We start from the raw sequence: 17,635 nt of genomic DNA on the forward strand, positions 1-17,635 counted from the left end.
AATCAATTATTTATCCTCGATAGGAATGTCGAATTCTTAGAATGGTCAGAAACCAAGTGCATTTAAAAGTGCTGAGCTCAGAATTCTGAAGTGTCTTCGCAATATTTCGGGCACCAGATTGTCGGGAACCAAAATAACCAGGCATCTTTAACTGGGATATTACAAGGACCTCTATTGGGTGCATATTTCCCCGCCATAACAACGCTGATATGAAGACCCGATCGATACACACAAACATGCACACAAACAACAGGAATTGTTCATAGATATGATGCCGTAACACACTTTAATATCTTTTTTTGGTTGGTTGGTTGTTTCTGGTTTTGCTAGTATTTGACTTAGTTGGTGTTGGTTTTGATGTTTTATTTTTGTTTTAAAGAAATCTTACATTTCTCGATTCAATAAAAAAGATGTTGAGTTTTTTTTTTAATTTTGAATAGCAAGTTGTTGGGCGAATAAGCTAAGATATCATAACTATTTAGTTCATTCTTTTACTTTTATTAAAATTGTTTTGGCTTTGGTATTTAAATGTAGAGTGTTTGTTTTTACGAAAAGTGGTGAAGGAAAGTGGTGCGCGAGGGCGGGCCGAGAGTGTGGATTGGATTGGTCTATTCCTCCTCCTCCTCTTCCTCCTCCTCCTCCTCTTCCTCCTCCTCTTCCTCTTCCTCCTCCTCCTCCTCTTCCTCCTCCTCTTCCTCCTCATCCTCCTCGGCCTCCTCATCGTCCTCCTCGACGACCTCCTCCTCGACCTCCTCATCATCCTCGACGATGTCCTCATCGGCCTTGGCGTCCTCCTCGCCCTCGGGTGTCTCGGGCTCACCGGCCTTCTTGCCTGGTCGCTCGCCGAACCACTTTGGCAGTTTGGCTAAGGATAACAGATATCGGATTCAGATTAGTTAGGTTGCAACCATATACATGGGGGTAATCAGAAGAAGGAGCTCGAGAGAGCTCCGGGGGTAACGGAAAAGTAAACCAAAAAACAAAAACACAACACGACAATGAACAAATTAATGAATGTTGTTCTGTTGTTGTCGTCGTCGTCCATTTGGAGGGTCCATTTAGATCCCCAGTTGTCACTAGCTCTATGCATATCTCGCATCCGATCTACAGTACATACATTTTTGACGGCCGGTGTATTGCTCCTTCTTCTCGTTCCAGATCTTCTCGCTGGAGTCCTTGGAGATGGCGTCCCAGCCCTGTGTGTCATAGTGTTTTGATCGTGTTTTGGTGTGTGATTTAATGAGCACGGTACAAGGTGTACACAGTTGGTGATTATGAAAAATAGTACATAAAACATAGAAAGAGATAAAAAAGAGAGTAGACGTTAGGTGCGTTATTGGTTGTCAGCCCCCGAAATGGCCTATGAAAAGCCCCAAGCTCCTATGTCAATTCTTTGACTGTACTTTCAAGTAGTGTTTCGAATTCCCAACCTTTTGGCGTAACTGTACTTTCAAGTAGTGTTTTTAACACCCAAACCTTTTGACGTGATTCTACTTTAGTAGTGTTTCAAACGCCCAACCCTTTGACGTGACTGACTGTTCTTTCGATAGTAGTGATACGAACAGAAAACATAGTTTATGGCATAAACATAAAACAAAAGGTAGATAGATAGATAAATAGAGAGAGACACGTAGACATGTAGGGCGCAGCGGACGCTTACATTTTGTGCGCTGAGTAAATCTTTCCTGTCTTTCTTGCCAGGTCTTTTCTAAGGTTTCCGCATAGACCGTATTATAGCCCTATATGTGCGTAATATTGAGAGAGTTTTACAAAACAGGCAACCCACAAAAAAAACCCAAGTATTGTTGGCCTTTGCAAAAGGAAACCAAATACTTACACCCTCGAAGAGCTTCTTCTTGTCGTCATATGAGCGGGTGTCCACACGTCGCTCATACTTGGAGGCGACTTGAATCTTGGGCTGTAATCAGAGTACCAGGTTAGCAAGGAGTACCAGGTTCAAGTTCTGGGGATTACTTACCGGGTATTTGCCAGTCAAAGCTTCTGGGTCGAGACCCTTCTTCAAGGCTTTGTGCCTGAGCTGTTGCTTCTGTCTTTCCTTCAACTCTTTCAACTGTCAATGGAGATGGCTGTCAGGTTGGGATCTCTGGGGTTATGGGATGGGGGGGGATGGACAATACTCACATCGTAGTCCTGACGTTTCTGCCTTTCTTCCAAGTCATACTTCTCAGTTTCCAATTTGACAATGAGCTCCCACAGCTCCTGGGCCTTCTCGCGCAGCTTGGACTCGCCGAATCCTTCGATGGCCAAGGGCTTGATGCGGAACGACAGCGAGATCTTCTTCTCCTCCTCCAACTGTTCCTTAGTCTTGTTGCGTTCCATGGCGGCGGACGAGAGTCCCAACTATTTTTTGTTTCATGTGGCGATTTTTTTTTGTTTTTTTTTTTTGGTGGTTCGAATCGATTTATGCGCAGGATGCATTTTTAATATTTATTTTTAGTTTATTTATTTTTGCAATGCAGACACATTTCGTTGTGTTTTTTATTTTGGTTTTTTTTTCGGATTTTTGAGATTTGATTTTCGGTACGTGCGGTACAAACGTGGTGAGAGAGACAAACAGTGAGAGAGATAGACACACACAGAGAAAAGAGCGCAAAAGAGAGTGGCAATTTGTTTGTTCGTGTTTTTTTGTTTGTTTGTTGTTTGTTTGGTGTGTGTGCATGCGTGTGTTGTTTGTTTGTTTGTTGTGTTGTGTAAAAGAAAAAAGAAAACAAAATGGTGTTTTGTTGTTTCAGTTTCACATTGTAGTGTAGTGTTTTTAGAGGCATATTTTTTAGGCGATCGATATGAACACAGACGATTAACGATTGAGAAATGTCGAAATGATCGATTTATGCAAACACAGACGATTAACGATCGTGAAAGATTGATGAAATCCAATACAATGATCGATGAAGTCAAACACAAGCGATAAACGATTGTGGATGATCGATTCAGGTGCAACACAAACGATTAACGATTACAAATGATCGATGAGTTCAAAAACCGACGATTAATGCGATTGATCGATGGAAACGATGGGTTGTGGGTTGGTGGTGGTGGTGGTGGTGGTGATGGTGGTGTTGTTGGTGGTCACATGAGGAGTTCATATGGTTTCAAAAAGAAATCAAAAAGAACGAAAAAGAAAAAAACGAAAACAGGAAGAGAGAGAGAGAGAGACAGATGGGGCGGGGTGGGGGTTTTGGGGAAAACGGTGGCGTATCAGCAGCCGGCATTGATGGAATCTCATATAATTACCACGCCTGCATCCTTCTTGGCAATGGTGAAGTTGGGGCCCTTCTTGTCCTTGTCCTTCATGGCCTGCAGCATCGCCTGGCGCTTCTTCTCGGCCTCCTCGAGGCGCATGCGCTTCTCCTCGATCTCGCGCTGCTTCTTCTCCTCGGCCTCGCGGACGCGGCGCTCCTCCTCCTCCTTCTTGCGCTGGGCCATCTTTTGCTCCTCCTCGGCGCGGGTCACCTTGCGCTTGGCCTGCTTCTCCTTCAGCTTCTTCAGCTCATCCTCCTCCTTGGATCTCTGTTTGCGCCACTCGCTGATGTATTCTTTCAGCTGCTCATCGAGGTCGGAGCGCTTCTGGTCCTGACGCTTGATGAACTCTGGGTCGCCCTCTCCTCTGATGATCGGATCGATGTGGTTCGGGAATGAGAAAGCACACTATTAGTCTAATCTGTCGAGCAGCACTATTTTTTTTTCTTTTTTTTTCGATAGCCACTAGTACTACGAGTAATGTCTAGGTACTAAAATTAATTACAGAATTTTGACGGAATTTCTTACGGCCTGTTTTTTTTGTTTTGTGATTATATTTATATTATTTGGTTTGATTTGGATCCGAAAGTCACAGAGTTGTTTTTACAATTAGTAGCCACCAAAGTGCTGATGTGAGAAAGCATTAGATTTCTACATTCTACGTATGGCAATACTACTCTAGTTATAAAAAAAAAAACAGAAACAGAACAGAAACACACCAAAAAAGAAAGGGATTGCTTCGATGGCACAGGAGTGGTGAGTTGTGGTGAGTAAGATTTTGTGTTTGAGTAGTGCTTGCTACAGAGGTACAGTTTACACCTTAGAAACTATTTTATTTTTTTTTTTTTTTTTTTGAGTGGTTTACTGACACGCACAGGCGGATTAATCGGGGGACGATCTTAACATAACTCTAGGGGTTTTAGTCTTGGTTAGCATTCTGGTTTCATTTGTTGTTCACATTTGTTTTTTGTACATAGACTTACTCGGCTGGTGTCTGAGGTGGTTTTCTATACGTGAGGCATTGAGGTGGCAACAAACATGGAGGTGGTGATATTTTTATTTATATAATATATATATTGGTTTTGTGTTTCAAAAATTGACAAATTCACGATGGTTTTCGATTGATTGATTGATTTTTTGTTGTGGGTTTCGGTTCGAAAAGTTCATACAAAATGCGATTGTTTTCATTATTTCAGTTTTCAAACAAAAAAGAACGTTGAAAAGAAAGAGAAAAACGGTTTGTTGTTTTAAAAAATTCATTTGCAAAATAGTTCGGTTTGTTTGTTGTTTTGTTTTTGAGGTAAACGAAATGAAAGAAGAAGATAAGATGGAGAATATATATAGAGAGATATTTGCATAAAAGGTTGAACAGAATAATTAATTTTGTAATGGTTGGTACGTAATTGTTTTTTGTTTGGTTTTGTTTGTTGTTTTCTGGTTGGTTGTTGTTCTAAAGAAAACTCAAAAATGATTCCAAGCAACGAATCTTTATACAGTATGAACTGGAACTGGTACTGGATCTGGTTCTGGAACTGGAACTGGTTTTCTGATGCATATGGAGCAGAGATGTACACACAAAAACTTCGGTAATTTTTTTCAGTACATTTGTTTTTCGGAAATTGGAAAACGAGCATAAAATTGTTGGGACAGGCAAAGAGTAATTTGGAAAAAACTTTTATACAGATATTTGGGATCTTTATAGGTCTTTCTTTCTTCTGTTCATTGGTTTCTCACACAATTTACTTACTTCCTGCAACAAGAACGAGAGATCAAAAAGAGATGGAAGAGAGAAAGAGAGAGATAAACATAGTTGATATCATTGATTTCCAAGTCTTAAAGCCAACAACATTTTTGCTAAGCCAGGCCAGCGATAGGCGGAAAGTTAACTTTTTGTCAAAAGTCTTTTTTTAGAATTTAGAAATAGCGTTTTACGGCTTTGGAAATTTATTATCTTGTGGGGAGTTTGGAGATACGATGGTAAAAAATAGAAAGACAGATAGACGAAAGACGTGTTACAAGTGATACAAAAATACACATTAAAAAACTGCTGCGTTCAAAATAGTAGTAATACTTTAGGAACTATTTTTATTTTCTACAAAATCGTGGTGAAATTAAAAATCTTTATAATACTGATAATATTTCCAAATATTTTAGTATACTTTTTGTTGGTAACTATAAGCTTTCAATTACTTGGTAAATTAACCTACTATTTAAATAAACAAAGTTATTAATTGCTCTCATAGTGTGTTAATTTTTTATGATTTTCGAATACCAAATACTATTATTTTGAACACAGCTGTATACGTATGTGGGTGGTGGGGGATATACACAGCTTTTATATACACAATTTGCCAATTTTTCGCTAGGTTTTCGGGGAAGGTGTATGGAACTATGAACTCGCTGCTTGAGTGGGTGTGGGTGTGAACAGTGGGTGGGTGGGGGTTTTGCTCTCGGGTTCCATTAGTAAATTTTGTACAATTATCGGATACTGATTTTGTGATCTTATACTTTTAATTCTAATTTCAATTTCGGTTTTTATAGACACACACAACAACACATTGAAAACAAAAACCAAAAGAAATAACAAAAATGTACACAGAACAGAAAATAAAATCATAATTATAAAATTAATAACCAAATAAAATTATTTACAGACGAGTACACAAAACAGAATTGTTGGGTTGGTTTCGGGTTTTTTGGGTGTTTTTCTTCTTTTTTTTTGTGGGTGGGGGTGGTTGGGTATACATATTTCTACAGAATTTATAAAAGTGTTTTTTTGCTAACATTGACAAAATACAACACATATAGAAAATTTGGAAAAAAAAATAAAGGGGGGAGCGGGGCAAGGTTTCGGTTTCGGTTTCGAAAAAAATCAAAAAATTGGTTATAGTTATGACAAAAAAAAAAAAATATATAGACATAAGTGAACACCAATCGAGTTCTTTAGGCTGCTGCACCAAAACCAACAAAAGATGTCGACAAAAATTGGCAACAAAAATGTACTTACGTCTCCTCGCGGGTCTCCTCGACAACCTCCTCCTCCTCGGAGCTGCTTTCGAGTTCGTAATTAAACGAATTTTTGGTTTTATATTTTTTGGTTTTTTGATTTTTGGATATGGTGTTTTTTTTTTTTGGTATTTTATTTTGGAGTGAAAGTGCAGGGATACACACGGCACACGGGTGCAGAGGTGATTTTGTTGATTTGTTGTTGAATTGTCGTGTGGTTGTTGTTGAATAGTTGTTGATTGTTATTAGTTGTTGATTTCAAAAGAAACGAAACGACAACATTAGCGGTTGATCGAACAGATTCATGGGTCGTGGTGGTGGTTGTGGTGGTGGTTGTGGTTTTTGGGATCGTGGTTCGGTTTCGGAATCGGTTCGGGGGTGAGAAATGCGTGGAAATAGACAGAAAGGAGTACAGATCAAAATAGGTGCCCACTGGTAAACGTGATTACAAAAATTCTCTTACAAAAATCCACAAAAATCTGGTCGCTGAATTAGTTAGTATTAGAACAAGGGTTCAAACGAGACCTTCGAATACTTCTCTTTAGCATTGCTACTTTACTTCATTTACAGTTTACTTTTACTTTTACACACTTTTTGATTATTTTCGCGGTCAAATGCGTCGTATACTTAATATTTGCATCGCGTTCTTTTTCTCATCAATTCTACTTACGTGTACTCTTCATCGTCGGACATGGCTACGGTTTAGGGTTGAAAAAACCTGCAATGTGTAAAAGAACAAAGTTGCATTTAGTTGGGTTTATGTCTTAAGATTTATATTTCTTATAAAATGTTAAAATGCAGCAGCATATTTCGTTTTGTTTTTAAAGGGACTAAACCCAGTTTTAGGTTTGATTTAATTTGTTTCTTTGCAAAAATATTCTATCTCTTTAATTTGATAATACCGAGATCCGTTATCGTTACGATAATAACACATATAATTATTAGCTTCTAAGCTGATCTTATGAGTTAGTAGTTAGTCCTTTTTATCAACCGCAACATCAACAGCAAACTGGATTTATTTATAGAGCAAAAAGTCTTCAAAGATTTGATATTGTTAATATCTCAATGAAAGATTGTCCTTTGAAACATCTTATATTTCCTGTTCATGGTTTCACTGTACCTTCAGCAGCAGAAACAACAAACAAGCGCCTTTGATTGCCTTGCTATAGCTCTATAACTATAATTAGACGGATCTGTCCCCTATATAAGCGTTTGTTCTGAGATATATATGCCGTGAATATGTAGGCAGGGAAACCTGTCTTTTTATAGCCGGCAACAATGTCTCGTTCTCACATCATAATCTTCCACAATCCAACAAAAAATAAGACAACAACAAATTCCGTACGCTCCGCTCTAAAATTATTTAATTTTCTATGCTATCTTTGGATCTATGGATATCTATGTGTGCGAGCAGGAGGGCCATAGTCTATGTATATCAATGGTTTTCCTTTTTCCTCCGATTTTTCCTAAATTAAAAATAGACTTTGGGGCACGTATTGAATTTCCCGAAAGCCAAAAGCTTTCGAAACATCCGAAAAGCTTCGGGGAAAGCCTTTTTTGAAAATTTTGTTTTTTTTTTACCTTGGCACTAAATCTAGAAAAGCTTTCGAATTTATATATATGTATTTTTGGGCGTGCTTGTGTGAAAAGAAAAGCAAATTAAAATCAAATGCCATTCATAGATCGCCTATATATATATATGCCAATTATTATGCCATGACATTATATTATATACTGCACGAAAATGTCTATAATTTCATAATCTTTGCGATATATCCTCATTTTTATTGCAATTTTGCTTTGAAATGCATTTTTCTGGGTTTTATTTTTAGCCGCAGATAAACTGGGTCAGCTTCGGGGAGTTGTTTGAAGATTGCTATGCATTTTATTATCATTGAAGGATATTAAGTCAAGCTCTACAATATTTTTTATATCTTCCCTATATTAGTTTAGCCTAAAAATTACTAGTGAAAAGTTCAGGTGGTCAAATGAATTTGAATTTAAAGATTCTGATAATTTCAATAGATTAATTTTCAGATCAACAAATCTAACTGACTAGTGAATTTACTAAGTTTCACAATAAACAGTTTTTTTACATTTATCTTATTTTTTTAGGTTTTTTAGCCTCTTTTCTTTTTTCAAGTTCATCATAGTGAGAAAATTCTAACAAAAAATATAACCAACTTCCTGTTCAATATTACAATATTCCATTTTTATCCTTATTAATTTGTAATTTATATTTTCACCCCACAAAACCCTATACTTTTATACACTTCTCTTTAGATTTTTCCCTCATTTACCCATCCAAGCAATGCTCTGTTTCCAATTATAGTCCTATATATTCCAAAAATTTCCAGATCTCTATTTGCCAGCGATCGTGCGTGGGTGGCTATAGTCCCGTCTCTTTCTGATTTCTATATGTACCTCTTTCGAAATGTATCTAAATTGGCGCCTGCGCCGAAAGCTATAGAAAAAAGTTTTACCCTGCGTATCTGTGTGTGCGTGTGTCTTGGATATTTTGCCAAGGTAAAAACACACACGCACACCCATACAAATCGAATTTATTTTTAAAATTCGTTGAACAAAAAAAATGAAAGAACTTTTCCTCTCAGATCATATAACACTTCGAGAATTGGTTGAATATATGTATATATATATTCCTGTATGGCATTGTTGTTGCTTTTGTTGTTTGTTGTTGCTGCTGCTGATCCTGTTGTTGTAGTTGCTGTTGTATATTGTTGTTGTCGTTGCCAATGCCTGGGCGAATTTGTTCAATTTATTTTTAGCCTTTAGCCATCAAAAAAAAAATTTTAAAAAAAAGATTTTTGAAAAAAAAAATTGGTTTGAAATTGTTTTAGAGTTTTTTTTTTGGCTTTAAGTCATTTTATCACACTACTCGTTCGTTGATTTCACTTTAAAAAAATTTAAAAAAAAGGATGTTATATAACACTAAAGTTTTCCAATTCGTGGCTTTATATTGTTGATTTTCGGTTCTCGGTTCATTTCCAAAGGATTTGGTTTTCTTTTTTGTAAACTGTTTGTTTTTTAGACACACTATTTTATATTTTTTCTTTTTTTTTTTGATGATGCAGCAGTAGAAGGAGATGTGAAGCGGCAGTAGAGCAGAAACAGAAAAAAAAAAACTTACTTAGGGAGAAAAACAAATTGAATTGAAGTCCGAGCAGCTGACGTCGTAGGAGCGAATGCTGCGGTTCGACTAAACAGACTGACGATGAAAAGCGCTGCTACACGTTATGTTAAAGAATTTTTGGTCGCGTTCGCGGAAAAGCCATTTCCACGCACACACCGATCGCTTTTCTATATAGCGCATGGCTGCCAATGGGTGCGAGGGGGACAGAGATAGCTATGGCCGATGTGGCAACAAGTGGGTGGTGGTGGGTGGTGGGTGGGGTTTGGGGATTTTCAGGTGGGCTGCAACTGAAACATAAACTTGTACACACGCACACTGCGAACTGAATTTTCCAATTTTCCATTTTGGCCAGAGCGAGATGAGGCATACTATATAACTAGATCATAAGTATATAGCTATATGGACGCCATGAGCGTTGGCGGCTTTTTACACATTTGTTTTTGGAATCAAATATCGTAGAACATAAATTTCACAGCCATTAAAAAGTCGGCCTGCATATATTTTTGTGGCATGTACGTGGCAATATATAGCACATATAGTTTAGATTCCTCAACGGATCGTTGCAGCATTTGAACCCCAGAGTGCACGCCCTACAAAAAACCCCTTTTGCCTCCCCTCCCCTATATTTATATATATATTTATTTACCCCGTCTTTATTTTTCGATCGGACTGCTGACGTCGAACGGCCTTAGGTGGCCCCATCGCATTGCCATTTGTCTAACACTTGAATCTATTCGTCATTGTTCCGATTTTCTTTTTTTATTTCTCTCTATTTTCTTTGTTATTTTTATTTTTCTTTCAAACAGATACTTTCGCCAAATATTTCTATATACCCTTACGCACCTTATAGCCTTTTGTTTTAGCTGTTGGTTTTGGTTCGGTTTTGACTAAATATCATAAAGCTAACCCAGATTTTCAAAGAATTAAATGAAACAAATGACAAAAAACGGAACAAAAATACAAGGAAATATTTGAATGCAGATTTTCAGGAAATAAAACCTCACGACTTTTAGTGTATGCCACTTCAAAATAGGACTTAAATTGAACAAGTTATGGGCTTAGATGTTCCGGTTTTGGGTCATTTTCTGCAATACCATTTTTCGGAAATTGTGATCATCATCATTAAAAATGACAAAAAACCAAAAAAAAATTACAAAACAAAATTTGAATGCAGATTTTAAGAGAATTAAACCACAAGACTTTAGAGATATGCCACTTCAAAATGGGACTTAAATTATAACATTATGGCTTGGAAGTCCAGGTTTAGGTCACTTTTCTGAAAAGCCGATTTTTGGAAATTTGGAAAAAAAAAAAAAAAAATTACAAACCAAGGTTTGAATGCAGATTTTTAGAGAATTAAACCACAAGACTTTAAAGGTATTCCACTTCCAAATCGGACTTAAATTGGAAAAGTTATGGGCTGAGATGTGCAGGTTTTGGGTCATTTTTCTGAAAAGCCGTTTTTCAGAAATTTGGAAAGGGGTTACATCATTAAAAATGACAAAAAACCGAAAAAAAAAATACAAACCAAGATTTGAATGCAGTTTTTCAGAGAATTAAACCACATAACTTGAAAGGTATGCTACTTCAAAATAGGACTTAAATTAAAAAAGTTATGGACTTGGAAGTGCAGGTTTTAGGTCATTTTTCTGCAAAGCCGTTTTTCGGAAATTTGGAAAGGGGTTACATCATCAAAAATGACAAAAAACCGAAAAAAAATTACAAACCAAGATTTGAATGCAGATTTTTAGAGAATTAAACCACAAGACTTTAAAGGTATGCCGCTTCCAAATCTGACTTAAATTGGAAAAGTTATGGCTTGGAAGTCCAGGTTTAGGTCACTTTTCTGAAAAGCCGTTTTTCAGAAATTTGGAAAGGGGTAACATCATTAAAAATGACAAGAAACCGAAAAAAATTAAAAAACCAAAATTTGAATGCAGATTTCTCGGGAATTAGCATTCAAGCTTTTTAAGACATACTGTTTTAAAATCGAACTTCTGTTGGAAAAGTTATGGACTAAGAAGTGCAGGTTTTTGGTCAGTTTTCAGCAAATCCAATTTTCCGAAAGGGCAATGAATGTCAAAAATTAGTATGGTAGTTAGTTAGTATTAGTAATTAATATTGTGAAATCACTTAGCATAATATGCATTTGGTTTCCCCATGCAGTAAAAATACGAGTTTCGCCTTTTGTTTTGATTTCGTTTTTGGTTACCAAGTTTCTTAAATTTAGAACAATTTTGTATCTGCACCTATGCGAAATGCACACAGCGGATATATTATATATGGGTAGTCCGGTGCGGTGTAGGTATTATGCATGGGCTGCCAAGATCTACAGAGAATCGCCATGGGACACACAGGTGGGCATGGGCAGGTCGAATTATCTGGGATGGGGGGCATGAGACGATCCGGGGATCCAGATATATATCCGACATCTGTAAACGGTTTTCGGGGGCTATTCGGTTGCCATCTGGCCTGGATTCACATAACATCTTCCGTTCGATAAACAACTATGAACTTATGGCAAACATCGGGCCAAATAGCTCAGTAATCCGTACAGATGTGGGAGGGGTTTTCGGGTATGCCTTCAACTAAATTTCAATTCGCATCAGAATATAAGAAAATTAGAAAATCAGAATATCAGAAAATCAGGGAATAACAAATAGCACAGTTTCGAATTTTTGTTGTTCTATTTTTGGCCATTTTGTGTGGGCGCTACCGTCTGTAGCCTTCGGTCTTTAGTGCCGATCGTATGCCGTATGCACGAAGCCCCCGATATAAATATATATTACATATTAAAGTATGCGCGTATATGTATTTGTTTAAATATCTTCTATATGTCTATCTATAGGCTAGCTTTCTGGGGCGATGTTTACGGGCAACTGTGGGTAATATCTGCATAGATCAGGAATAACGTAAACATTATTCAAGTTCTGGACAAATATTTGATTTCAAATGTGTTAATCCCAAGTAATTATGAATTAAATAGCTTTAAACAGCCTTGAATAAGTATAATTTATGGCTTGAAGTAGTTATTCAATTAGATTTCGTCAAACATTTTGCACTTGAAATATTTGTTATTATGCATTTCAAACTTCTTAACAGCAAAATACGAGTTTTTGTGAGTTCCAATTTCGGTTACCAAAAAACCATATCCTCCTATTATTAACTATACATTTATTTTCCTATTAGAGCAATGAATTATTCCAGTACTTTTGCTCCAAAAAATATTTTCATTGAACAAGAGTTTCTCTGATCAGGTCAGGCAAACATATTTTGTAAAGAACAAACAATCCGATTCATGCCAATTTTAGATTCTATATGTTCGATGTTCGTTTTAAAAATACTCTCCAACTAAATTAAATGAAATGAAAACGAACAAAAATAAAAAAGGAAAAACAACGGAAAAATCCATAAGAAAAAAAACACATAGGAGAAACCCCGAAAAGAAAACAGCAGAAAATATAAAAACGTTTAAGAAAGCCATCATACACAGGCGGTTTATATAGTACCTATGCTCTGTCTACTATATGTATAATATTACACGTTTATTTTCAGAATTTGTTTTTGACTTAATTTTTGGCTTGTTGACACTTGGAAACATCTATTCATAATTACTATCCGAGGCTCAGCACTCAATCTAACAAAATCTCTACTGAAACCAAAATCTCCCATGGGAAAGTTTGTGAATCAACATTTTGGAGAAAGAATATTGTTTTGGAAGCTATGTATTTGCTTAGCTTATATAGGAACATCCAGCTGGTAAGTATTATTTATGAAAAATTGCACTTATAATAGCAAGAACGCTTGAACTAAAAAACTCTATAAGTTTTTTTTGCTTTTAAGGCGTTTAAAAAAGTACTTAAATTAATTCTATAAAAATATTTTAAATGAGATATTTAAAATAAAATCTTACATCTGTAAAATGGGATACAAACTACATATTGGGAAAAATATTTTAATATATGAGATGTATAACATCCATTTTAATACATTTAAAATTACATTTTACAAATCTTTTTAAAATAATATAGACAAAAAATGTTTAAATAACCGGGCTTTTTGGAATGCAAATGAGTATTTTTGATTATAGAGATTACATTTATGTATTATTATATTATTCTATTTACTTTCAATCGTAACTCGTTTTCATCAATATATTTAATTTAAACATACTATAATCGATAATTGCTTAACTTATTATTCGCATTTTGTATGTTTTTGAATTAACCCTTATAAAAGCCATTAGCCCCATTTAAATGTTACCGCTATTTTATCGTGATGCAATCGCACTGGTTAAAATCGATAACGTTCTTGCCAAAATCCAGCCTATCGATAACCGGCGATTGTCTAATTAGAGTAAAATATTAAACACAAAAGATTGTTTTTAATACGGAATTAGCCAAGTCGGGGAAAAACAATATCATTTAATTGCGAAAAAAGAGTGCGCAGTTCTTGGAACAACAATTGCGTGGCGTGGCGACACGAGTGCGAGCGAGAGGGCCGATGAGGTAGTGGCCAAACCGATTGCTCCGGTTTCTTTTTGCGAGTAAAAACGCCTATTTGGAGGACACTGCGTGCTCCGCTACGATGGCCAGCGAGCCGGAGAACAAGCCACCCATCCTGCACATCCTGGTGGTGGGCTTCCACCACAAGCTGGGCTGCCAGGTGGAGTTCTCGCACCCGCCCCTAATCTCGGGCTCCACGGGACGCCACGAGTGTCCCTCCGGCTGGAAGTACTTGCCCACCCTGGCCCTGCCGGATGGCTCGCACAACTTTGCCGAGGACACGGTCTTCTTCAACCTGCCCAGTTTGTATGAGCCGGCGGCGAGTATCTACGGAGTGTCCTGCTATCGGCAAATACCAGTGGAGAAGCTGAAGATCCGGACGGCGGACGTCACCCGGAGCACCGTCCAGAAGTCCGTGTGCATCCTGGCCCGCCTGCCCATCTACGGGTACATTGAGGTCAAGCTGGCCCTCATCGCCGACGCCTTCTTCGATCAGGGCGACTTCTCCTGCACGGAATTGCTGGTCAAGGCGTATCAGCAGCTGAATGCCTGCCTCCAGGACGACGAGTCCCGTCGCCCGCTGCGTCACTTTCATGTGGGCCTGTCGCTGCGGGAAATAGTGCTCCACTGGCGCCACAAGTCGCTCATGCTGTTCAAACTCCTGCTCCTGCAGCGACGAGTGGTGTGCTTCGGTTCGCCCGTGCGTCAAATGTGCGTCCTGATACTGGGCATGGCGTCGCTGGTGCCGCGGCTGCTGGAGAAGGGCTTCCAGGAGGTGGCCTGTGTACGCACCTCGCGACCTCTGTCGCCCATGCCGGACTTCACCGACTCGCTGCAGCGGGAGGCCCTGGCGGAGGCCGAACTGGAGGCGGTGGGTTCCGTCGGCGGAGCTGGCCACGAGGAGCAGAAGCTCACGCCGGAGAGCGCCACAGCGACGGAGGGCGAGGCCGAGGAGCTGGCCCTCGTCTCGTCCGCAGCCTCTGCCGGTGAGGAGCAGGCCAGCAGCGATGACACCTCGCCGCGGTCCACACCCAACTCACAGTCGCAGGACTCGTCGAACGGCAGGAACAGCTCGCTGACCAGGGAGGCCAGCGTGGACACACTGGCGTGTGAGTAGCAACCTAGCAACTGACCAACTGATGTCGGGAAACTGGGCAAAAATAGTTCGTCTCTTGATTGTATGCAATTTAATAACATTTGTGAGAAGTTTTAATAACTTGTAATATGTCTGTATTAGGTTTTATATGAGTATCCGTATATATATATAGCCCATTTAAGTTGGGAGTAATTCGAACGACTTGATTAATAACACACCCAGTAAATTATATTATATTATTACTTACCATTACTTTGCCTTACTAATTGATTGGCCTGTATTAAAACTCTTTCTCCGCAGCCAACCTCGCCGCCCTGTGCGCAGTGAATCCGGATGAGTATCGGGCACCGGTCAGCATCTTCGCCAGCGGGAATCTCTGCCTGCCGTATCTGTCGCTGCCGTACATGGACCTGCTCAGCGATCCCATGGTGCTCTCCTATGTCATCGGCACCTCCAACGTGCTGTTCCAGCAGAAGCGTCAGCTGGCTGACGTGCTGGTGGACATCGAGGCGGCAAATCTGGATGCCCACGACCCGGAGGTGAGGCGTCAGCTAGTGCTGAGCACCGAGGACCTGCGCTACATGGACTACATCATGAAGCACGTGCAATCGCCCAAGGAGGATGCTGAGGGCAGCGAGTACTGGATCCGGGAGCAGTTCCAGGGCTACATCCTGGCCCTCTTGCGGACTGCGGTGGCTCCAGGTGGGTGTGCCTCGATAGAAATTGTGTGGAACATAAAATGTAACTAATTTAATCAAATATAGATGCCACGCCCAAGGACAACGATCATTTTAATGCACATTTCATGGGCGCCTTCAAGCGAACCCAATGCTTCCAGGAGTGGTACGATGTGAGGCCCGAACCGGAGTTCTTTGAGGCCCTGCCCGCCGGTCATCCCTTTGCCGGCACTTTGTCCGTGGCGGACATGAAACTTAAACTAGCACAGTGAGTGGCAAATCAAAAACTAATTCAAAATACAAGGAAGCATCTAAGTAACAGTTAATGCGTGCATTTATTAGCACTAAATTTAAAGTGGTTCATAATTATTAACTTCGTGTAACATGCCATCTTAAAAAGGCCTTATAATATATAATATATATATAATGACTTATTATAATAAAAAAAAAATATTCTTTATTGGCAATAAGCAAATCGTGATCTAAACTCACTGTTTACCTTTTTACAGGACCATGCAGAACAGCGAAAGTGGGCGGAAGATCAACCAGGCGGTGAACACCACGAGTCGGGCGGTCGGAGGGGCCATCTCCCAGGCCAAGGGCGCCTTCTCCACCTGGTGGTCGTCCATCACGACGGCGCCAGCAAATGCAAACGCTGGGCCCACGACCGCTGCCAATGGGCAGGAGGTCGACGCGAGCGAGGGAGCTGCAGCCCAAGAGATCTCAGTTACATTCCAGAACCACAAGGACGTTGAGGACCTGGACGTGGCGGGAGTCAGCATCCACCTAGCTGGCCAGGACGAGGCACACGAGTCGTACGATTCCCTCAACGCGATCAGCGAGCAGCAGCAGGGCATCGTTGAGATCGGACGCGAGGCGGAGCTGCTCGACAAAGCCAATCAGCCGGAGGAACCCAAGATCTCGGCCGCAACACAAGCCGGTCGGCCCGGCTGTGGCGGCGATGTGGCCACCTCCGCCGTGGAGCGCAGCAGTGGCGATGTCTTCATTGTCTGAGGACGTCAGCCCCATTGGACATTGTATAAAATCGAACTAAGCTAAATGATAATTATTTATTACGCAACAAATGTCTCGGTCTCAATGTGGAATTTATAACTACTTCTCGTACTCTCACTTTTTTGTACCTATATTGTGGAGCAGGTCGACTTGTAGGGATAATAATCTCGGAACAATTTAAAGCCATATTTCTTAATCACTTAAGAATTCAAAAAAAAAAATGAGAAAAATAATTGCATACACATGAAACATTAAAATCCGTAATTTGAAAATCAAATATTGTTTAGTTCTCATGCAATTTTCAGTTGTATATATATAATAATTTTATGTTATATAATTAAAATACATTTTGCAACAAATTCTGTTCAATATATGTATTACTAAAGTGTAGTTTAAATTGGACTAATTTATATGCTTAAAATGGCTTTGAATTAGTTTTACTTTGACACAAGTCGATCATGCCCCAACTTACACCCAATTGGCCAAAAGATAATATTATTTAATATTTATATATAAATATATGCCTACGCTTAAGTTATCCTTGCCGTCTTCACCCACCACTCAGTGTATATGTGTAACCATGTAAAGCTAAACCGTTCCAAGTGCAATTTGTAATCCAAAAAGACAACGGAGATCCCTAACAAAAGCATAAATCGTGTGGCAATAAGCAACTTAAAGAAATCTGATATTGGGACTGGATAGAGTCTCCCTCTTTGTCCAGGGTCCGCCGTGTCCAACTCTATTTACCTTATCCAAATGTAACCCAAAATAAATACATTTCATAATGCATTTAATGACTGTTTTTTTTTATAAATACGACGTTGTTTTGCTTTCGCTATCTGTATCTTTATAATTAGTTTTGATAAACCAAAATTAAATAAGTTGTTGGTTACTTTAACCATTATTGGTAATAGCTAAATCCGAA

The 17,635-nt window shown here is 39.1% G+C and overlaps 2 protein-coding genes across 20 annotated transcripts; one reads left to right on the forward strand and one right to left on the reverse strand.

Annotated features, from left to right (window-relative positions):
- Positions 1-256: 256 nt before the first annotated feature.
- On the reverse strand, positions 257-9,533 carry LOC108041628 (troponin T, skeletal muscle). 19 transcript variants are annotated; one of them, XM_044460864.1, is made up of 10 exons: positions 9,416-9,533; positions 6,938-6,985; positions 6,269-6,310; positions 4,245-4,268; positions 3,259-3,628; positions 2,143-2,361; positions 1,979-2,071; positions 1,838-1,918; positions 1,118-1,196; positions 257-865 (listed from the first exon to the last, which is right to left on the reverse strand). In XM_044460864.1, exons 2-10 carry the CDS (start codon positions 6,958-6,960, stop codon positions 609-611), a joined length of 1,188 nt encoding a protein of 395 aa, XP_044316799.1. In that variant the 5' UTR covers positions 6,961-6,985; positions 9,416-9,533; the 3' UTR covers positions 257-608. The 19 variants fall into 19 exon arrangements, with proteins under 19 accessions (XP_044316799.1, XP_044316784.1, XP_044316800.1 ...); XM_044460849.1 differs by having other exon boundaries at positions 3,256-3,628; XM_044460865.1 differs by lacking the exon at positions 1,118-1,196 and adding an exon at positions 1,661-1,739 and having other exon boundaries at positions 3,256-3,628.
- Positions 9,534-13,699: 4,166 nt separating this feature from the next.
- On the forward strand, positions 13,700-17,499 carry LOC108041630 (late secretory pathway protein AVL9 homolog). The gene is made up of 4 exons (XM_017119605.2): positions 13,700-15,032; positions 15,320-15,721; positions 15,784-15,964; positions 16,206-17,499. Exons 1-4 carry the CDS (start codon positions 14,006-14,008, stop codon positions 16,708-16,710), a joined length of 2,115 nt encoding a protein of 704 aa, XP_016975094.1. The 5' UTR covers positions 13,700-14,005; the 3' UTR covers positions 16,711-17,499.
- Positions 17,500-17,635: the final 136 nt, after the last annotated feature.

The sequence above is a fragment of the Drosophila rhopaloa genome, unplaced genomic scaffold (assembly GCF_018152115.1).
Source record: "Drosophila rhopaloa isolate 14029-0021.01 unplaced genomic scaffold, ASM1815211v1 contig_3, whole genome shotgun sequence".
Lineage (NCBI taxonomy): Eukaryota > Metazoa > Arthropoda > Insecta > Diptera > Drosophilidae > Drosophila > Drosophila rhopaloa.